The 22524-nt window shown below is 35.4% G+C and overlaps 1 protein-coding gene and 1 pseudogene across 2 annotated transcripts in view; both read left to right on the top strand.

Annotated features, from left to right (window-relative positions):
- Positions 1-22524, top strand: part of SLC2A13 (solute carrier family 2 member 13) — a 355260-nt gene that overhangs the window by 37255 nt on the left and 295481 nt on the right. For both annotated transcript variants that reach the window (XM_002823104.6, XM_054527120.2), the window contains exon 2: positions 20825-20984. In XM_002823104.6, coding sequence (XP_002823150.5) covers positions 20825-20984 — 160 coding nt within the window. The remainder of the gene's footprint in view (positions 1-20824; positions 20985-22524) is intronic.
- On the top strand, positions 385-899 carry LOC112135854 (large ribosomal subunit protein eL30-like; annotated as a pseudogene).

Below are 22524 nucleotides of genomic sequence, written 5' to 3'. Positions count from 1 at the left end.
AAATGAGATGCATAAATGTATGCAAGACTGTCTTCCTCTGCCCATTTTATGTCTAGACATTCCTAGACATGGCTGTTCACCGGTGGCCACATTTCTTACAAGAAGACACTGTGGTCAGCTCTTGATTGTTCAGGCGCTGTCTAGCTCTTTCTTTGTGACTTGTTTTTGGGCCGTATTCCTGCTGTTTTTACCTCTCATCAGTGAATGGATGAGAAAAAAAATAAGAGAACTCATATTAAGTTAATTAGTTTGATATTTATCAGCTGTGTCTATGATACCATTTTTGTAGAGTATGTTATTTTTAAATTTATGGGAAAATTTATAATTCTGAGGGTTAAATTTTCTGTGAAATGAAATATTTGTTCACCATGATAAGAATGAACAATTTGCTTTTCTCATTCCCTGGCCATCTTGGCGGCTGTTCTTGGTTCGGGGCCATCTGGCACCTAAGCCATGAATATGATGGTGGCAAAAATGATGGAAAAGTCACTGGAGTTGATCAACTCTAGGCTCCAACTTGTTATGAAAAGTGGAAAGTATGTGCTGGGGTGCAAGCAGATTCTGAAGATGATTAGATAAGAAAAAGCAGAATTGGTCATGCTCACTAACAAGTGCCCAGCTTTGAGGAAATCCCCAGTAGAGTACTATACCATGTTGGCCCAGACTGGTGTTCATCACTACAGTGGTAATAATACTGGACTGGGCACAGCATGTGGAAAATACTACAGACTGTGCACACTGGCTATCATTGATCCAGGTTATTCTGATATCTTTAGAAGTATGCCAGAAGATACTGATGAAAAGTAAACCAAGCAAAATAATTTTTCTTTAGTAAAACTTGCCAGAGGTTTATCCTTGTAATCCCAGCACTTTAGGATGCTGAGGTGGGAGGATCACTTGAGGCCAGTAGTTGGAGACCACCCTGGGCAACATAGTGAGACCCTGTCTCTATAAAAATAAAACAAAAAATAAATAGCTGTGCATGGTCGTGGTTGCCTGTTGCCCCAGCTACTCAGGAGGCTGAGGCAGGAGGATTTCTTGAGTCTAGGAAGTTGAGGCTGCAGTGAGCCAAGATTGCATCAGTGTGCACCAGCCTGGGTGACAGAGTGAGACCCTTTCTTCAACAAGAAAAAAGGAATAAGCAATTTTCACCGGAAGCAATCTGTCTATGGGATTAAACAGTAAAGAAGAAAGAAGAGAAATAGTAAATAGAAAAATTGGATTTTATGCTGAATATTCTTTGACTAATATAAAGTTTGGGGAGACAGAAGAAATGTGCAGTTGTGTGTGCTTTAATATTTCTGCAGTCCTGAATAGATGTGTAATAAATTAGTAGTTTCTGCAGTCCAGAATAGATGTGTAGTAGTAATACTAATTAGTATTAGTAGAATGATGAAGACAAAAATGAGTAGAAAGCTATATGTTTAGGGAGACGGCAGAATGATATTAGAAATTAACACTAATTGCATAGAATTAGCATGTCTGTGTAAATAAAATGGTTTAAAAGGATTTGGAAACTATTAACCATGTTTACTATGTTTAAATAATATACTCATTTTATTACTAAAGAGTAAAGTTCTTTCAAATAAACATGGTTCTTAGATACAAAATATATTATCAACAACAGCAACAAAGTGAGACCCCATCTCTACCAAAATAAAAAATTAAAAAATTAGCCAGGCGTGGTGGCACGTGACTGTAGTCCTGGCTACTCGGGAGGCTGAGGTGGGAGGATCACTTGAGCCCAGGGGTTCAAGGCTGCAGTGAGCTGTGATTGCACCACTGTACTCCAGCCTGAGCACAGCGGAGGACCCTTATTGCTTAAAAATAAATAAATAAATAAATAAATAAATAAATAAATAAATAAATAAGAATTTGTATAGTAAACTAGCACTTCTGCTTTCCTCATGCATCCTATACATTAGCTAACTGAATCCTAAAGCCTCTTGGTATCACCCTCGATTTACAGTTTTGTACACCGGGAACCAGATAAGTCATTTTCCCATGGTTACATATGAAATGTAAGTGGCAAGACTGCAACTCGAATATTGTTCGTTATTGAAATTCAAACATGTTCTGTCTATATGCCACATAACATATATGATTTACTTTGAGTTTATTTAAATTAGTTTCCCTAAGAAACTAATTTAGTTTCTTAGTTGTAAAACTAAGTCTTTAAGATTTTTAAATCTCATAATTTGAGAAAAAAGCTTTTTGTCAACTTTGAGATTTAGCTTTTGATAGTTATGTGGCTCTGATATCTTTTCATGAAGACTTAATTTTCCTTTCATTGACTTGCTTCATTTTAACTTGCAAGCTTAGTTCGTGAAACTGCCTGACGAACCCAAAGCAATCTTCCGCCTCTAATGGACGAACTCATGAGTTTTTCTTATCCATAGGAGTACACTTACCATATTATGCATCATCATAATTATGTGTTTTTATTAATTGTACTTTTTTGTCTCCAGCTACATCACTCAGTTCCTTGTATTTTACATTTTATGTGTAGGCATGGCATTTTATTCTGGTATGTGTGAAACATTTTCGAAATAAACGTTGGATTATTATTGCTTATTTATATCTTAATTCTACCTCTAGAACATAGTGGGACATCTTTTACTAGCGAATATTTATTAGGCAGAGTCTGAAGGAGCTGATAGTCTTTAATGCTTTATCCCTTTCTTTAAAAGTGCATGTTATTTCTCTGACCAGTCATTGATGTACTACTCAATTTTCCTTTAGCATAGTGATATTTTAGATAAGTAGAACTAGCAGGAATATGTGTGGGTTTGTTTTATGGCTAGCTTTGGGGCCATTTACTGAATGTTCTACTCAGTACAGTTTGTTCTTTCACTCATTGCATTATACATCATGAGATGCAGGCTTGAAGCTTTCTGGCTGACCTCTTTGCCTGGAGAGACTGGTAGGTTCCAGGGACTCAAAGTTAAATTGATAAATATTTAATCTCAAACCTCTACATTTAGTTACTTCGATTAGGATGCTCCGTTTAATATGTGTGTGTTTTCTTAAGTTGCTTTGAATGTGTAAGTTTTCTAAAGCGTTTTGAAAAGTGTGCCAAGTTTAAATACTTTTAGAGGGACTGTTTAGCCACATAAACATGAATATTAGGATTAGACAGTCTTGCCATTTACTGGCTGTGTGACCTTGGGTGTTTTGTCACACTTCTGATGTTATAGCTGGTTGTAAAATGGGGCTAACAATAACTATTTCAACGTGCTTTTGTGAGACTTTGAAATAAAACACTTATGTAAAACCTGCCTCATGGTAGGTATTTAAGAAATTATTGTTTAGCTCCTGGCTCACCTTATCTCCATTGTGGTTATGTTTTGTAATAAAGTATCACAATAGAATATTTGTATCCTCTGAAAATAATTGGCCTTTTGGGTCACTTCAGGTTGTGGTAGAGAAGTTATAAGGTGTCCAAGCCATATAGAACATTTATAGTCTTAGATGACAGCTAACAATTTTTGTTTGTTTGTTTGCTTGTTTGAGACAGTCTCATTCTGTTGCCCAGGCTGGAGTGCAGTGGTATGATCACAGCTCACTGCAGCCTTGACCTCCTGGGCTCAAGTGATCCTCTTGCCTCAGCCTCCTGAGTAGCTAGGACTACAGGCATGCACTACCATGCCCAGCTAGTTTTTTTTTTTTTTTTTTTTCTTGTAAAGATGAGGTTTCACTATGTTGCCCAGGCTGGTCTGGAACTCCTGAGCTCAGGCAATCCTCCTGCCTTGGCTTTCCAAAGTGTTGGGATTATAAGATAGGTGTGAGCCACCATGCCTGGCAACAATAGTTTATAAAAGGGCAGATTTTACAGGGTAGCAGAGAGATTTGAGTAAGTTATTAACATAGCCAGAGTAATCCATAATTATTGTGTACTCTCAGCAATTTATTTTCATGTCGATATTCCTGTTCAGGTAGCCTCCTGTGGACTGGAGTTACCTTCATTTTGCTTTCTGGTCTCAGTTAAATATTGCTGTTCTATCTCTTCATTTTTTAGTATCTAAAATTTAAGCTTTTCAAGATAAGTATAACTTTCTGGTATCAGTATATACAGTATTTGCTGAATGAATTAGAAATAAAAAACTGGGATTGTTTTGCTGCATCATTTAAGGATATCAATATTTAGTTTTTAAATGCTCCTTTTAATCAGTATTATTCAGTTTTAAGAAAAAATAATTTTTCTTTGAAATGATCAATTTTTAGATTGAATTTTTATTTGATAAGGTTTGATTTAATTAATTAACCATCAGTTACAGGTTTTTGAAGGATTTCTAGTACTATAATGATTCACTGTGATTTTTGCGGTTGCTTCTCACCACTAACACTTAGTCTTTTATGATAGCCTTGAACAGCATCCTTGATGGAAACAGTAACAGTTTTGATGAAATATTTTGCTCTATTTGTTATGGTGGAAAGTCAATCTACTGAGCTTTTCCTATGAGATGTAGCTTGCTTGTGATGGATCCGATTTTGGTAATTTTAAGAAGGCAGAAGAACACCATGGGACACTTACTTGGAATGAAGTTCCCTTGATTTTAAAAATAATTTCCTTGCACTGTGGGAGTCTGTTAGTCTTTTTCAGAGATTATTGTCATTTTTATTCTTTCCTTCTTTTATCAATAAATAATGACTCCATATTAGGTATTTTTATTTACATTGAAGTACATCAAAATAATGTTTACTATTTATTTTTGAAACTTAGATGTTAAAAAGTTAAGACCACTTTCTTGTGACAAATGGATTAGGGGTATGTGTGTACGTATGTGTGAGTATACATATTAATATATATGTATACACAATACACATAATATAATACATATATTTTAGAGACAGGGCGCTCTCTCTTTGTCACCCAGGCTGGAGTACAGTGGAGCGATTATAGCTCACTGCAGCCTTGAACTTGTGGACTCAAGTGATCATCCTGCCACAGCTGCCTGAGTAGCTGGGATCACAGGTGTGCCCCACCATGCTTGGCTAATTTTAAAAAATGTTTTATACAGACAGGTTCTTACTGTGTTGCCCAGGCTGATCCCAAGCTCCTGGCTTGAATCGATCCTCTCATCTTGGCCTCTGAAAGTGCTGGGATTACAGGCATGAGTCACCATGTCTGGCCATATATTTTATATTTTAAATGATATTTATAATTGGTACTGAAGAATTCTCATACAAAAATATGAGAAAAATAATTTGAAGTTTGATATATTTTGTGTAAGAACTGATGTTTGGTTTTTTTAAAAAGTAAAAAATAGTTAATGAGATTATAGTCAACATTTTTCTGGGGTAAGCTGAATAAAACATGAAGTCAAGTCTTTAACATATTTGGATTTGCACACCTTAATTAGTCCGTCCTCTATGACTTTCTTGTTGGAGTCATTCTTCCGGTTATAAATAGCCCCGGCTTGGTTATCCAAATGAACGTGCATGGCTATTGTCATTTCATTGCTATGGCATTTTGCAATTAGTGTGGTAGTTGCTGGCACACTTCTGGGCAAGAGTTTTGATGCATTGACTTGGAAGTGGAAGAATAAAACTGCTTTCACAGCTGCTGTGTGATTCTGAATAGAGACATAGCAGCTGCTTTTTTTTTTTTTTCTTCAGTGTTTTTTTTTTTTTTTTTTTACTAATTTAGATGTAGGCATTATGCTTCGATGAATTGTTGGCAGGAATATCTCCTTGTTCCCCTGTCTGTCAAAGGAAAACTAATTTGGATTTCAAGTAAATATTGGGGCATGTTGTTTGTGAAAGTTTCTTTCACTCCTTGTGAAAGAAAGTGGTCCTGTAACTGGTTTTTCTGTCTATCCTTTATCTTCAAAACGGAAATGTCACAAGTTGTGGAATAATCAGTAACTGACAAATAAACTTCACTGGGAGATTTTTAGTTATTGAAATGTATGGAGTTGTCCCATTTCTAGGGATAAAACAAAAAGTTGATTGGAGGCATTAATGAGGGCGTATCTATATAAAATAAGTTGTAAAATAGATACCGGAAAATGGTATTTATAGAATCATTAATGAAGGTGTATCTATGTAAAATAACTTGTAAAATAGATACTGGATAAATGGTATTTATAGAAGCATTAATGAAGGGGTAGCTATATAAAACAACTTGTAAAATAGATACCAGAAAAATGGTATTTATAGTGGCTAGCTTGCTATTAACTTTTTTGGTCAATGTCACTTAAAATGTGAGCTATAATGGCTCCTTATTCTTCCATCACCAAGTTCTCATAAAGATAGATAAAGCAGGATAGTAAATCAGTCTTTCAAAAGGAACACTTTTCTCTAAATTTAGAGCATAATTAATGTTAATGTCGCCCTCGAAGATTTTAGGAAAATTTTCTCCTACAACTTTAATTTGGATGTTTATAGTAAACCCTTTAATTTTTTTCTAAGAGCTTATTACTTTTCTTTTAAACATGGAAACTCAGTATAATTTTCTTCTAGAAATATGGAAGCTGATACAATGCAGTAAAACTTAGTTTAGCCATTGATTTCTCTGCTGAAAGTACCCCTAAAATATCTTAGAGAGTTGATGTTTTAAGTTACAAATGTCTTCTTCTATTTTTTTCCTGATAGTCCTCAGATATATATGCTTTTTTTTCTGTTTTGCATTATGAGCAAATAATTAGTACTTCTTTACATCAGTATCCATGTTCACAAGTGATGGATCTTTTGAGGTTTTGGGATATTTTTTCCCCCTGAAGCTACAAAAATAATAAAGTAAGAAATTTAGTTTTTTTCATGAATAATAATCTTGATTTCTGCTCAGGGGACTATCCTCTACCATCAGCTAGGGCAGATTAAATTGAAGATTGCAGGATTTCTCATTATAAAACTGTGGCCTCACAGGACCACCTATCTTATCTCTTAAAAACTTAATAAGCTTATTTTTGGTATGTATTTTTTAACACATCAATTTTTAACAATTGACTTTTGTCTGTAATAAGAAGTAGGGGTTCAATTTTATTTTTTTACACATGGATACCCAGTTGTCTCACCACCATTTATTAAAAGGTCCATCTTTTCCCCCGATCTACACAGTAGCTGTTCTGTTGTATGTCAAGGGCTGATGTGTGGGTGTGTCTCATTCTGGGTTTTCTGTTCTGTTCTAATGGCCTTTCTTTTTCTGTATATACTGTGTTTATTATAGTAGCATATAATAAATCTTGATATGGGGAAGGAGAAGTCCTTTATTTTTCAAGAGTAGTGACTAATCTTGGCCCATTGTCCTTCCAGCAAGGATCAACTTTTAAATTTCCTTTTTTTTTTTTTTTCTGGATTGTCAAATTTGAAAACCCCCACAAACTCATTTGGGTTTTGATGTCAACTGTATTAAATCTGTATGTCAATTTGGAAAGTACAGTCATCTTTTGATGTTCATGGGGGATTGGGTTCACGACCCCACTTGTGTGGACACCAAATTCTGTGGAAGTTCAAGTCCCTTGTATAAAATGGTATAGTATTGGCATATATCCAACACCTATGCTTCAGTGTACCTTAAATCATCTCTAGATTACTTGTAGTACCCAATACAATGTAAATGCTATGTACATAGTTGTTACACTGTATTTTTAAAACTTTGTATTATTTTTTGTTGTGTTTCTTTCCCAGAATGACCCTTATATTTCTAGTTATGTTTTTTGCCTCAGTGTTTATGTTGTCTGGATTAATATGGCTATCTTCACTTTCTTTTGTTTAGACTTTTCTGTTTATGTTTTTTATCCTTTTGCTTTTAGTCTTGTTCCTATCATTTTAAGTTATGTTTCCTGTACAAGACTAAAGTATAAATTTTAAGTCCAGACTGATTGCTCTTCTTTTTACTTGGTACATTTGATTCATTTATACATATTAGATCTACCATTTTCTGTTGCCTTTTCTTTCCCAGCTTATTTATGCTTCTTTTTCTCTCCTTTTTGCCTTTTTGAATTGCCTTGCTTGTGTGTGTATATATATTTTTTCATACAATTTTTTCTCAAGTAATTTGGAAGTTATATTTGCATGTATTTTTAGTAGTTGCCACTGAAATTTTACTCATACATATTTAACATAACAAAATCTGAAGTTACATAATATCTTTATCCTTATTCCGAATAATATATGCAACTTAAAGCACATTAACTTTCTTTAACCTTCTCCCAATTTTAGTTCTATTGTTGTCATGTCTTTTGATTCTCTTTTCTTGAGCTTGCATTTATGCACCACAAGATACTGTTAATGACTTTAAAATTTATTTTCTACATCTTTATCATTTTCTATGCTCTTGATTTCTTCCTGCATCTTTATTCTTGCACTATCCATTTGGGATCACTGTTTATCTAAAATACACTTTCAGAATTTCCTTATTTAGGGATTTTGCCCTTGTTCTTGAAAGATACTTTTTTCTGTTGAACTAGAAACATAAGTTGATTGTGCAATGAGGATACTATTTTACTGTTTTCTGGGTTCCATTGTTACTGTTGAAAAGTCAGCTGTGGTTTAATAAAGAAATTCTAGCAGCACTGAGAATATTGAGTATGCCCTAAATAAAGCAATTATTTCTTGTTTCCTACTTTTGTATTTAAAACAAAAAAACTAAAGCAAAAAAAAAACAAAACCCAGTATACATGGGAATTCTCCTTTCTGCGTTGATTTCTGATGCCTTTCCATACGTATGAAGATAAACACACAAGCTTAAGGTTGAACATACCTAAAGAAAGGAAACCTTAGGATTTGGGGGATCCTTTACAACTTGCCGTGACAAAAGTAACAAAAGAAGGTTTTCAAGTTTTTGCATTTACTGCTACTTATTTAAGTAGTTTTCATCAAGTTAAAGTTAGCCCTTTGAAAATGAATGTAAATTAACTTTAGCTATATACCTATCATATATTATTTACCTGTCATCCATTCATCATCCTTCCACATCTGTCTATATGTCTGTGATACTGTGAGCTATCTGTCCATTGATGCATCCATCCATCCATCCATCCATCCATGCATCCATCCATCCATCCATCCATCGATATAGATTTTCATCCACAATTTCTGGCTTACAACTCCCATAGACCTTTGTTACAGTCTTTTTAAAATAATATTGGGGCCCTTTGGGCCCCAGAAATAGGATCAGGAAACAGAATCTATCTCTCCCTGGCCTTTTCTTGCTCTCCTTTCACTGTCAAGACAGGACTCTAATCTTCCATTGTGGATTATAAGGCCCCCATTCCAGAGCGCATCCTCTTTATACCCTTGAAGGAAGGAATGCCACACAGAAGGGTCAAGAAGAATCTAACAGGCCTTTCTGGGTTTCCTCATTCATTCTGTTAGTGTAAGGTCGTACCCTTTTTGTCCGATCACATTTTGACATGGTTATCTATGCTTCAATCATGGCTTTTCAATGAAGTCTCCATAAAAGGCCCAGGAAACTAGCTGAACACATGGAGGTTCCTGGAGGGTAGCACATTCAGGAAGGGCATGGAAGCTCCGTGCTCCTTCCTCATACGTTGTCCTGTGTATTTCTTCATCTATGTCCTTCATATATCCTTTAGAACAAACCAGTAAACAACTTTCCCTGAGTTCTGTGAGCTGCTCTAGCAAAGAAATCAAACCTAAAGGGGGAGTTTGGGAACACCAGCATGAAGCTGATTGGTCAGAAGTTGATTGTTGTGGTGTGAGAGCAGAGGAAAAACAGTTTAAAGTTTTCCACACTCAATGCGTATCTATTTTATCTATCTATATGTCTGTCTTATCTATCTGTCATCCAGTTTTCTATCTACTTCCTCTGTCTCCTCTGGCATATAGGGTATTGACTCTGTATAAATGAAATGTATTGAAATGTATTGAAATGTGCCATTAGCATACTTGTAGATGGAGAGTTTGTAAAAATCTAATAAAAAAGGATAAGACAATGGAGCTAGGTGTTTTACAATCCAATCATTGAGTAGCAGCAGTGCCAAAAGTTGTATTACCTCATCATATGTCAAAGAGAATCACTACCTCTATTCTGGCTGTATCAGTGTCTCAGAGTTACTGCAGCAGAAATAAGTGATAATGCCAGCATTCATCCCAGCTAATTTGTACAAGAGCTAGGCTCTGTTGGCTGAGTCACAGCTGCCACTAGATCTACAAGTAGAGTGAAAAGATGTTTATTAGCCATGGAGAGTAATACATGGGTTTATTTTAATCAACTTGTTCTAAAGCCAGCCTAAGAGAGATGATACTGCCCTTTTCACAGTCATCTGACTCGTTCATGAAGTATTTGTCATATAATGTGGAGTCTATTTCTCAGAATATTATGAGCCATAGTTACGGCATCTTGCTTATCACCCTTCATAAGTGTTAGGTAGCTATATAATCTTTTTCAGCCCTACAGGAAAAAGTTTGTTCAAATGTTGTAAAATGTTTCACCATAATTAGTGCCTGCCATTTCAAAGAACTAAGCAATTTGGAGTTACATATATATAGCTGGTTTACTGAAGAACAAAATATGAAATTGATTAAGTCCATTAAAATAATTATGGCTGCATGGTAAAGAGAATCGAATGACGTTCCCTCTCTTTTTTTTCAGTCCATTCCCTTTTATCTTTAGTGAGATCTAGCTTTATGATGAAAGCCAGGTGATACAGAACTAGAGCTCCAAAAAACAGACTTTTTGTTTCATTTTAGGAATGCAATTTCTAATTCTTCTCATTGCTCTGTAACAAACTTTTCTGATTTAAAAGTATCTAAATTTTTAATTTAAAAGTATTTAAATTTTCTAATTTAAAAGTATCTTGGAAGATCAAGTGCAAAAGGTATGCATGTAGAAAATAATTCCCTATTTTATAGTTAAAAAAAAATAAGGGAAAGCGAAGGTTAATTTGGCTGTGTTTTTCCTCAAACATTGGAAAACTGACTATAGTTAGAGGACTATGGTTGCCATGGATTATCATCGAAGACCCTGGGAAAACAAGTTATGTGACATTGTTTGTAGATCTTAAAAACATGCCTTTTTCTTCTGCATGTTTAGTTGGTTAAGATTTTACTATATATTTATAGTAAAATATATATATAGTAAATCTATCTATCTATCTATCTATCTATCTAGAGAGAAATTTTCAAGTGTAAGCAGCATAGGGACATTTATATGCCCTAGATGGAAAGATAATATTATAAGTGGCTGATGAAGATAATATCTGTTGGTGGGTGGCTTTTATTATTTTTACCACTTAAAAATTCAAAGGCCAGGACCATTCAGTCTAAGTTTCAGACACAGGAAATAATTAACAGAGATCTTTGGTAGTTAAGGTGGACATTATGTTGCTCTATAATCGGTGCCTCTTTGAATGTTGAAAAAATAAGTAGAAATTTTTGTGTAAAAATTATTCAGGCATAGTGTTCCAACTGCGTAAAATTCTTAGCCATTGTTATCACATGCTAGAACAGAAAAAGACCAGTTAATGCTTTGAAGTGGATATCAGAGAAGTCAAGAAATTCTATCAATGTAGCTCAAGAAATATGTTACTTAGAACTAGGAAAACAGAACCACTGGAAAAATGGTTAAGGAAACGCTCAGCAGTGTACCCATTTACCTGGATTTCTGTAGTCCAAATTAAGTAAAATATTAAATAAAACACTTGAGTCACAATAATTTTCCCTCAAATATCTGTAGTTGTTGCTCTGTGTCATTTCATATTACCTGCTTTTTATTACTTTATGGACAAGCTGTTTTTTCTTCCTGCCCCATCCATAAAATTTTTTTAAATCAATTTTTATTAACCTTGCAAATCAGAAAATTGTATAGGATGTTTCCAGCTTTAGCACCTATACCTGAGCTCATTTATTTTTCTTATAATGGTTTCTTTTTCAACAATATCTTTTATCATTGCAATTTCCTTTGCTTTCTGATCATGGAGAGCATATTAAATTGATGTTCTATACTTCTGATTCAGACTTCACACAGCTTCATTTCTCCTCTTTACTGTGTCCAGTATGGGGTTTACTTTTGTTATTATTTTGTATTCTGCTATTAAATTCGTGTGTTTTTACAGTCCTTCCTTATGCTACTAATTTCCCTATTTAATTTTAGTCTATTGTCTTTTTATTTGATTCCCTCCTCATGGCTCTTCGTTTCTTTGCTTTTTTTTTTTTGTTTGTTTGTTTTGTTTTGTTTTGTTTTTTGACACGAAGTCTCGTTCTGTCACCCAGGCTGCAGTGCAGTGGCGCGATCTCGACTCACTGCAAGCTCCACCTCCTGGGTTCTGCTTTCTAGGCAAGGTCAAATCATTTTATAAAAAGAACAGCTTTAAAAAAATGGTGGAGACTGTGTTCATTTATTATTTTGCAACTCTAGTATTTCCTTCAATAGTTTATTCTATTTTACTCCTCAGCCCTTTATTGTATGAGCATTTCTACAGCTAAATTCTAGTCCTGGGCTAGTCATATTCTGTACATATTCCTTGTGCATTTCATTGACACCTATGCAATTATCATCTGTATTCAGGTGATTCATGTCTTTTTAGCTCTGATTTAGGCCACACTGTTGTTCTTAGAACATTTGCCTCTAGATGTCACATAGAGTTAAATATGACAAAGCACCACTTATGTTGCTGCTTGTTAAATTCACTGCCTTGGGGAAAGCATATTGATTTCTTATTAACCTTTGTGCATTCCACTTTTCAGGTGGAAACGCATACTGCTTCTGCTTATGTAGCACTTCATACAGTGATCTTTCCCATGTTTTTATAACCTCTTAAATCTATTTTAGGAAATTTCTTGAATATCAATTTCTTATTTTGTCATCACTTCCTGTCAAGAAATTCTTTCTTTCTCTGTGTTTTTCCCTGGCCTCTTTATAACACTACTATTCTTAAACTTAATTTAATTGATGAATATTCTCTCCAAAAAGCAGAACTTACTTCTGATATCTGAAAGTTACAGGCTTCCCATTCTAATGTGTATGTATGTAAGAATCTAGTATGGAATAAGAAGGGAATGGTTACATAAGTTATATCTTAGTATTGGAATATTATCCTGTTACAAGGGTGCCAAACCAGGGTTTTTTGTATGTGGCTCTAGAGATGTGTTTTGTTCGGCTGGTGTGTGTTTTTTTTTGTTTTTGTTTTTTTTTTGGCCTGTGGAGTGTGTTGTACCTCAGTTGTTATGCAAGCAGCTTAATATCTTCCACTCAGTTGGTCTCATATATTTGTGGTACCTGCCTAGCTTATGTAGGAAGTTTGAGACCATTTTTGGAAAAGAATATTTTAAAGAGAAGGAAAATGCAGTATGAGTGAAAACTATAGATTTGTAGAAAAAATACTGACAGTTATAAACAAATTTAAACAGTGGTTATCTATAAGTGATTAGAGGTGATTTTTATTCACTTTACTTCTTACCTGTAGTTTCCAAATTTTCCCTAATGAATATCATTAGGGAAACCAATCAGTTAACACTAGTTTAAAAGAATATAGTTTTGTGTATGCATTCCATAGTACTAATCAATAACTTTTTATTAATCAATAGCTTACTCTATGCCCTTAGGCTTGACACTTAGGCAACTTATAGTACAGAAGATATGTGAAATCTGATCATTCCATTAACAGGCTTGTAGTCCTGCTTGGGGAGACAAATGTGATACAGGCTCTACTGGGATGTTACCAGTGAAAAAGGACATAGACAGATAGAATATTCTCAAGCAATCTAACAGAAGTGGTCATTTTAGCCTTGGGAGACTTCACTGAGTTGAAAGGCTGATGACATGTTTGTAATACTATGTTAAGAGCTCTTTAAGTCTGTAGACCATTGACGTTGCTAGTTATCTCCACAGAGAGAATCTTTCTTATAACCTGACTCTTCTGTTACAGGCATTTTATGTTGGTATTTTGTACACTTTGAAGTTTCCCAGCATCTCTTCTGAGTGTCTTAAGCCTTATTAGAAAAAAGTAGAAACTGAATTCTAAATTGTTAACAACCTGGTAACCGTAGATACTTGACTGTTTGGAAAAAATGTAAACATATCAGCCCTGAGCAAGACAGCCAAACCAAAACAACCACAGTGAGGGATTCTGATTCCTTTGACAGATTGTTTCTTTTTATTAAAAGTATTTCTTTAGAGATGATAAAGCAATAATTTGCAAAATGAAATTAGAACATCATACTCCTTCTTGTTCAAGAAGCATTATTATTAAAAGGTAGCTTCATGTGCTTCTAAGAGGCTAATTAGTTGCTGCCTGGCTTATCATGCTGAGAGACAGCTGTGATTCATGGGTATTTATCCATCACAACAGGATTTTCTAATGGTATTTGGTTATGAAATTATTTATACTTCTGACTCAGGCCTTTAAAAGGGCTTCCAGCAGTTTCTGAAAGCCAACTTCTGCACTCCAGAGCGTTTTGTGCTGTTGAGATGGTGAATCAGCTTGGCAGTGTGGTAGTGTGTGAATCCGGTTGCACTGCAGTGTCTGAGATGCAGTTTCCTGGTGAAACTTCTCAAGCCAAGTGCGATAATGAGTTTTCATTGATGTAGATCTTATAATTTTGTAGGACATTTTCTAAGAAACTGAGCTTTTTCAAAATATTTAGAAATAACACCAACATGGATTTTTGTGGTTATGTTTACTCTAGTAAGCTATTAACAGGAATTTATACCATTATATTCCTTATGTTAATTTCAATGTGTGAGTTTAGTATGGACTATTAATAACTTGTTTTTTCTTTATCAGGCTTTTATTTTATTTGGTTAGTGATTAGAATAGGAAAGAAATCAAAAGCTCTTCATAGAACTCTCCTGAACTTTAAATATTTAAATCATATTTAAATATTATTCATTACATTCATTTTTAAAGCACCTAACTCTTCATTTTGAAGATCTCAAATCATGATCTTTGAGTTATAGTACCAGAGCAAAAATGTGAGCCTTGATGTATTTTCTTTCTTTAAAACAGGTTTTAGGTAAATGACAGGGGAAATTTTTGCTCATTTATTTGAATATTTCTGTGGCTTATATAAATCGAGGGCTGAATTACACAAATACATAATAGTGATTTGAAACAGACTCTAAAGTTAAGCAGTAGTTTTACTTAACCATCCCTTCTTAAGTAGAATAATGAGCTTTGTTGAGGGACAAAATTCCATTTGTTTTTCCAAAGTGTAAAGTAGATTTTGGGGTGACAAAGCCTTCATGTCCAAGGTTTTCAAAAGTGAGCTCCATGTTTAGAAATCCATAAATTATAGTTTGCATGGGTTGCTTTTATGAACAGCAAGGTGAGTTGTTAACAGGCCCTGTGCTTAACATGTGCGTATTGGGCAGATATGAGTAGACTGAGCACGGATCCTCCTACGTTTCCAGTTTCATAAAGCGGTTTTAAGGTTTAAACTTGCGTAGTCCCAAATTATACAATTAATCATACTCAGTTGTCATTTTTCTTACTAATTGTTCCAAGCTCTTTAACATGATGTCTGGTGGCAGTAAGTCACTTAGCAGGCAATAGAAGAGAGAAGGGAAGAGAGAAGACACTTTTGCCCCTAGAAGTTTATGTATGCTAGTCAAAGTAAGAAGGTCAAAAATAAAATGTTTCTAAGACATTTCCAAAGGATCACATAGGCATGACACCCAGCCCTTGAATGGCAAATTACAAAGGTTAGAGGACCTGGATCTGTGAGACCCATTTTGACATTAACTTGCCATGTGGCTTTCTGAAAATCTCTTTATATCTGTCTCTGGGGCTGGGCATCATTACTTTTCATAGGGGGATAATAAATTATATCAGTTCCAGCAGCCTACTTATAGGATTTTTTTTTTTTTTTTTTTTTGAGATGGAGTCTTTGCTCTGTCGCCAGGCTGTAGTGCAGTGGTACAATCTTGGCTCACTGCAACCTCCACCTCCCGGGTTCAAGCAATTCCCCTGCCTCAGCCTCCCGAGTAGCTGGGATTACAAGCATGTGCCACCATGCCTGGCTAATTTTTTTGTATTTTAGTAGAGATGGGGTTTCACTATGTTGGCCAGGATGGTCTCAATCTCCTGACCTCATGATCCACCTGCCTCGGCTTCCCAAAGTGCTGGGATTATAGGCATGAACCAACTGCGCCCAGGATGATTTTACATGATAAGACAAAATGATAACATAGAAAGCCTTTAAAAATAACACAGTATTGAAAGGTAAGGTAGATATTTGCTTGTCATGAACCTTCTCAGTTCCCCCTCCGAGTCCCTTAATCGTTGGACTGTTTCAGGATTCTATTCTAAGCATTCTTCTCGTATGCCATTGAGTGATCTTATCCATTTCCATAGTTTCAGTTATGCACATTGTCCCCATAGGACCATCCTTTGACGTCCACCTAGTTGTGTAACTCCCAAGCCCTACCTGGCTGAATGTCAGTTTGATGTAGCATTTGAAGAAATGTAGTCCAGCAACTAAAAGCAATAGTAAGGCAGAACTGCTCTTAACTTATTTCTCTTGAAGAATATAATAGCATGTAGGTTACAAATCAGCATTATTTCTTAAAATCGCTGTCATCTCCTCACTTACCCGCTCAAGGGTTACTCCCTTTGTTACAGGCTCCCATTTTCTCCAGACTGACCCCGAGACTCTCACTCACAACTGTTTTTTGTCTTTTTTGCTCTTAACTTCTCCCTACATACCTCATTATTTGCCCATGTTTTCTTTTCTCCACCCTTTTTTTTGCCTAGCATGATAAAAGCTCAAGAACTAGACTGACAAAGACCAAATTCTCCCTCGAGGATAAAGGAGGAGACAGGTTATTCTGGCGAAGACCTTATTGGGTAGGGGAAACAGGGAGGGGGTGGGACCACTCACATGTAAATAATCTATATTTCCAGCACTCCATCAAGCAGGCCACTTACTATCTACTTCTATATTTCACAAAGTGCCTCTGACTCAATTCCATCTATGACCTGACCTTATTATCTTGTACTCAAACTTCATTTTTGCCCCTCCCTATCTTTGTACAAAGTGCCCATCATGCTCCTAGTTGCTTTTTCCTGACATCAAAACATCATCCTCAGCTTCCTTCTCTCCTTATCCTTCACATCCTGTTCATATTCTGTTTAACCTGGATACCAAAGACATAATTCTCAAATCTCTTCATTTCAGTCCATCACCATTGCTGCCACTGTACGTGTTGCTTCCCTGTAATCAATTTTCCATACTCCAACTAGAATGATGTAGTTGATCCTGATCGTTGAACCTGATCATGCATCTTCCTCTTCTACCCTATTCAGAGGCTTCTGCACACCAAGCCCTTAATTTGGCCTTTAAGATCCTTTACACTGTGGTTGATCCTTGCCCATTTCTCTAAAAGTAGTCCGCCACCCCTTCCTCAGCAGGATGCATTTCTTCCTGCCTGAAGGCCCTTATCTAATCTGATCTGATTGTCTGCAGTACCTCCCAACTCTCCCCTACCTCCAACCTACTCTCACTTACTTATTCACTACATCTCAGCTTAAATATGACTTCTATCCAAGGCCCCTTTGACTCTTCAGGCTGGGCTGGTCCCTTTGCTATAGTCTGATGTTCCTCACCCTTCCCCTTTGGCAATACCCATCCCACTCGACTAGCAGACCCTAAGCTCCATGAGAACAGAGCTCATGTCTCTCTCCTACAGCACTGTCTCCAAAGTGCTAAACACAGTGCCCAGCTCAGACCCAGTGTCTGATGAATACTCACTGATTAATGGATGCTGCTTCCATGACTTAGGCGCCCTCTGTCTCTCCCATCTTATCTGCACACATATTCTGCCTCACATTTTCTATTTATCTCTCAGAAAACCCCGTGTCATTTCATATATTTTAAGCTCATGTTCTGTGCAGAATTGTCTGCCCAACCTTTCCAACTACCACCTGGTCATTGTCAGCATGCCACAGTAGAATCCAGTGTATAGCTTTATTATGACCCTTACCATGTTATTTTGAAGTTATTTACTTGATTGTATGCTTTTGTGAGTAGGTCTTGTGTGTACTTTCCTTCATAGCAGGGACCCTATTTTATTTGTTTGTACTCATCCTTATAATCCTGTCACCTACTATAGAAAGAATTGGGATGCCTCATAACTAGAGATGATAATAAGAATAAAAATAATTGCTGATATTATTGACTACCTTCTGTAAGCCAGGCACAATTTTAAGTGCTTTACTTAACTCATTGAATCCTCTCAACTCCTATGAAGGAGTTACTTTTATTCTTCCTATTTTATAGATGAGGAACTTTAGACCCAGAAAAGTCAAATAAGTTGTCCAGACTTAACCAGCTGATAAGTGGCAAGGCTGGAATTGAAACCCACTGGTTCCAGAGCCTCCCCTTACTTATGATGATCGTTTGTGCCATCAAAATTGGGTTTTAGAATCTTGCTGTCTGCTTTAAATTCTGATTCTTCTACCTGCTCATCATGTGACCTGAGGAATGAAAAATGGAGATAATTACATGCCCTTTAAAGAGATATCCTGAGGATTAAATAAGATTATTAGTCCCTATAAAATATCTGCTGAATGTAGGCAGTTGTTGCAGTGTTAAGTCAGCCTGAGCACTCATTGGACAGAAGGTCTTTTATGGTTCTTTCCAACTCCAAATCCAATGAGTCTGTCTTCAGTCTTTACCCTTTGTCAGTATGTGTTACTTTCAAAGCTCAGGTGTTTGTTTTAAATAATCAAACTTTATCAGGGTCTGAGGACATACCTGCACTTCTGTCAAGTAAAATCTATGTGTTTTTTATGAGCATGTGTTGCCTAAAACCACAGTCCTGATTTCCCATGCTCAAATCTGGGGCTACATGGCTAAATAAAGATCTCTGTCTACAGAGAACAACCAAATTCCTGTTTATAGTCAGACCATAGCAGAAAAAGAGATCCAAATTGTAAATTATTGTTTGAATCATGAAAGTTTGAGATGTTCTAATAGTAAAAGAACTAAAGAGAATATACAAATCCCGTGTCAACATTTGCAGCAGATGTTTGTTTCCTCTTTCCAGGTTAGATGAGGGCATTTCAGGGTGGTCTGTGCTATTAAATTGATTAGCAGTCAAATGGAAACTTCAGCTGCTTAGGTGATGATTTAATTGTGAAGACTGTTAATACTGTGTCTATTAGCACATGCTTATTATTCTATGAAACTCAAAGTCATAAGATTATTGACAGGCACTACAGTAGCAAACAACTTTGGTGGAAATTAGTATCTAGTTCTGAGACTTAATGGTTTGACTTGTGTGCAAATTTAATAACTACTTATCAGTAGTTGTGCGATAGTACAGTGAATTTTCCTAAATAAATATGTATTACTTAAATAAATCTTGCCTATCTGTTCATTTATGTATTTATTTGCCTTGTTCAAAGATGTAACAAAGCAAATAAAAATAGAGGAAAAATACACTTATAATAGGATAAATTACAACTGTTATGGCATTAGGAGAGAGTTTGGGTCACAAAATAATACCTTGAAGTCCAAAACATTGGATGGAGGTGGGTCTTTCTGACTGTGTACATAAAAAGGGAAATGAAAAAAAGCTGCGATTTATAATAGCCATCAACTAACAAAAATCACTTGTAGAAAACCACAACTATTGCAGTTACTGAGACCATAGAGAAATGTCTCTTGCTGTATGGGATGTAATAAATAGCATCTTCAACAGCCCTTGTACAGAAAACACAGCAACAGGTTTCTTAGTACTGATTCCTTCAACACAAGCTATTTTTTGCCATCATAAATTAGTTAAAAAGCAATTAGTTAAAAGCAGTTCTATATAGATCTGTTTTATTTTATTGATGTTCTGGCTTAATCTAAGGATTGATTTATAGTATCTAGAGATATAAACATTAAATTTTTTAGGCAATCTTTTTTTTTATGGAGGCTTTGGTAAGTATTGATTAAATACAGCAAATCAATCTGTCCAACCTTTGGGTAAGGCTGAATACTATAACAGGCTAAATAATACTAAATACTAAAATAGGCTAAATAATCAGACATACATGGAAATTGCAGGTGCCACAAGAGGGTGAGAATTTAAGAAATCATTTGGATTGGTTCAAAGTTCTGTACTATACAACTTTAGGTTTTTAAATACACAGTAAGCCTCAAGATCACTCTGGAGAATTTAAAAGGACAATCTCATCCCCCACCTCTGTAGTTTTCTATTTAGTAGGTCTGGGGTGGCTGAGGTAAGAGCAATTTTATTTAAAGAAAAAAGTCACATAAGTAATTCTGGTTATCAGTGAAGTTAGAACTACTGCCATAGAGAGTACTGCATTAATTTCAGATAGAAAAAAATTTAAAGCTAATATAACCAAATACACCTTAGCTGTAAAACTCTTTTATTCTGAAATATACACCTAGCCAATTGAATAAGGTGATTTATTATATGAATTTCTTATTAGTAAACCAATTAAAAGTTTAGTAAATCTACTGACATCTAACTATGTCTTTGAATAGTTAATATGTATCTTAAGATAATTTGGTATTCTCACTATTGTCTGATTACATTTCCATACAGACTAAAAATATTTCAGTAATCATTCTATCTAGAGAACTTTTTTTGCTATTTTTAGTCCTCAAGAAGTTATAAAGCGTACTTATATGCACTCTGAAATTATCTTAGGTCTTTAGGGGTGCTTTCATTTGCAGGCTTTCAAGTGATAATAAGAAAAATGATATCTCACATACATTTTTACTTGTCTGCAGTAGCACCAAATTAGTTGTGAACAAAATCTTAAATATGTGGTAAACCTTGCTTAAAGTAGAAAACCAAGCCCATATATGTAAGTGTATGCCTAAATCTAGCATTAGTATTTATTACAACAGAAATCTTGAGTAAATGTCTCACATTTACTTTTCATTGTTTTTATAGGCATTGCTTCTATGACAGTGCCAGTGTACATTGCGGAGGTCTCGCCACCCAATTTAAGAGGCCGATTAGTCACCATTAATACCCTCTTCATCACAGGAGGGCAATTCTTTGCAAGTGTTGTTGATGGAGCCTTCAGTTATCTCCAGAAGGATGGATGGAGGTTTGTAAATACTTTTTACATTTAATTTTTCAAATCTTGATTTTGGGGAAGGGGAGAAAAATTGAGAAATCATAGTCAAAATATAGCTATGTGTTTTGAATCATTGTTGCTAATTTATAAGTAGGTGGCATTCAGCAAAACTGAGAGTGGACAAGAAGCTGATATTTATTTTGATGATAGACAAGGAACCTACCATTAAGAATTGATATTTACAGGGCTTTTTTAGCATTTAGGTGACATTTCTCACACTGTGTGCAATCTTTTGCAATATTTGTTTAAAAATGAATGCAGTGATAAATATGTATGGAGTTCATGAATTCTACAATGATTGACAAGCTGTTTATGAACTACAGCTATAACTAACATCCTTTTTGCATTCTGGAAGCTACATTTTGATCTGAAAGAAACCTAGTGTTTAAAGATAAAAATATACCTCTATAAAAAGATATATGTGAGTTTAAAATACACAAATTATTCCTTGATATTTGGCTTATTTTGAATCAATAAATGACAAAAGTGGTTTTAAAACTGCTTTAAAATAAATGCAAACTAAATATTATTAAAACAAAATCTTATGTTAAAGCTTAAAAGATATGGGCTCCGGATTTTGATATCTTTATAGTACTCATGTAACTGTTCCAGAGAAATTTCACTAAAAGGCATTAGAGGTTATACAATACTGCCTATCTTGTTTTCTTGCCTCTACTTATTAGAAAAATATTTATTCAGTATTTACTTCTCTGTAGATACTGGGGAATAGAATATTCAACAAGATAAACTCAAACCCTTGCTTGCATGGCTTTTACAGTCTTAATATTAATCCTCAACAGTAGAAGAAAAAAGGGTGTGGACTGGGTGTGGTGGCTCACACCTGTAATACCAACACTTCAGGAGGCCAAGGCGGGCAGATCACTTGAGGTCAGGAGTTTGAGACCAGCCTGGCCAACATGGTGAAACCCTGTCTTTACTGAAAATACAAAAATTAGCCAGGTGTGGTGGCACACACCTGTAATTCCAGCTACTTGGGGGGCTGAGGCAGGAGAATCACTTGAACCTGGAAGGTGGAGGTTGCAGTGAGCCGAGAGTGCACCACTGCACTCCAGCCTGGACAACAGAGCGAGACTCCATCTCAAAAAAAAAGAAAGAAAGAAAAAGGTGCAATGCGATGTGGACCCAGGGAATTAAACCGCTTGTAAGAAGCACGATAAACCTTGTGGCTTAGGATGAGCCATTAAAGACCTAAATGGGTGAAGTTTTAATTAAAAGTCATGTGAGAAAACTCTTTGAAGCTAATGAGGGCCTACATTTGTAAGGACCATTAAGGGGAGGACACAGTTTTTAAAAACGGTTGTTGTGTCTGCAGTTGTTGCTAAACTGAAGCAGGAAATTTCTTTCTTCTTTTTTTTTTCTACTCAGTAGATGAAGAGAAAGAGGAAAGATGATAACTGTTTTCAGTATAACCTGGTATTTTGAATTTTTCTTGTAAATGCAATGGAAGTCAATTTTTCAACTTACATGTCTTTAAGAAGTTCTAAATCAT

The sequence above is a fragment of the Pongo abelii genome, chromosome 10 (genome assembly GCF_028885655.2).
Source record: "Pongo abelii isolate AG06213 chromosome 10, NHGRI_mPonAbe1-v2.0_pri, whole genome shotgun sequence".
NCBI lineage: Eukaryota > Metazoa > Chordata > Mammalia > Primates > Hominidae > Pongo > Pongo abelii.
Note: the sequence above shows the minus strand (reverse complement) of the source record. Positions and strands in the feature narration are given on the sequence as shown.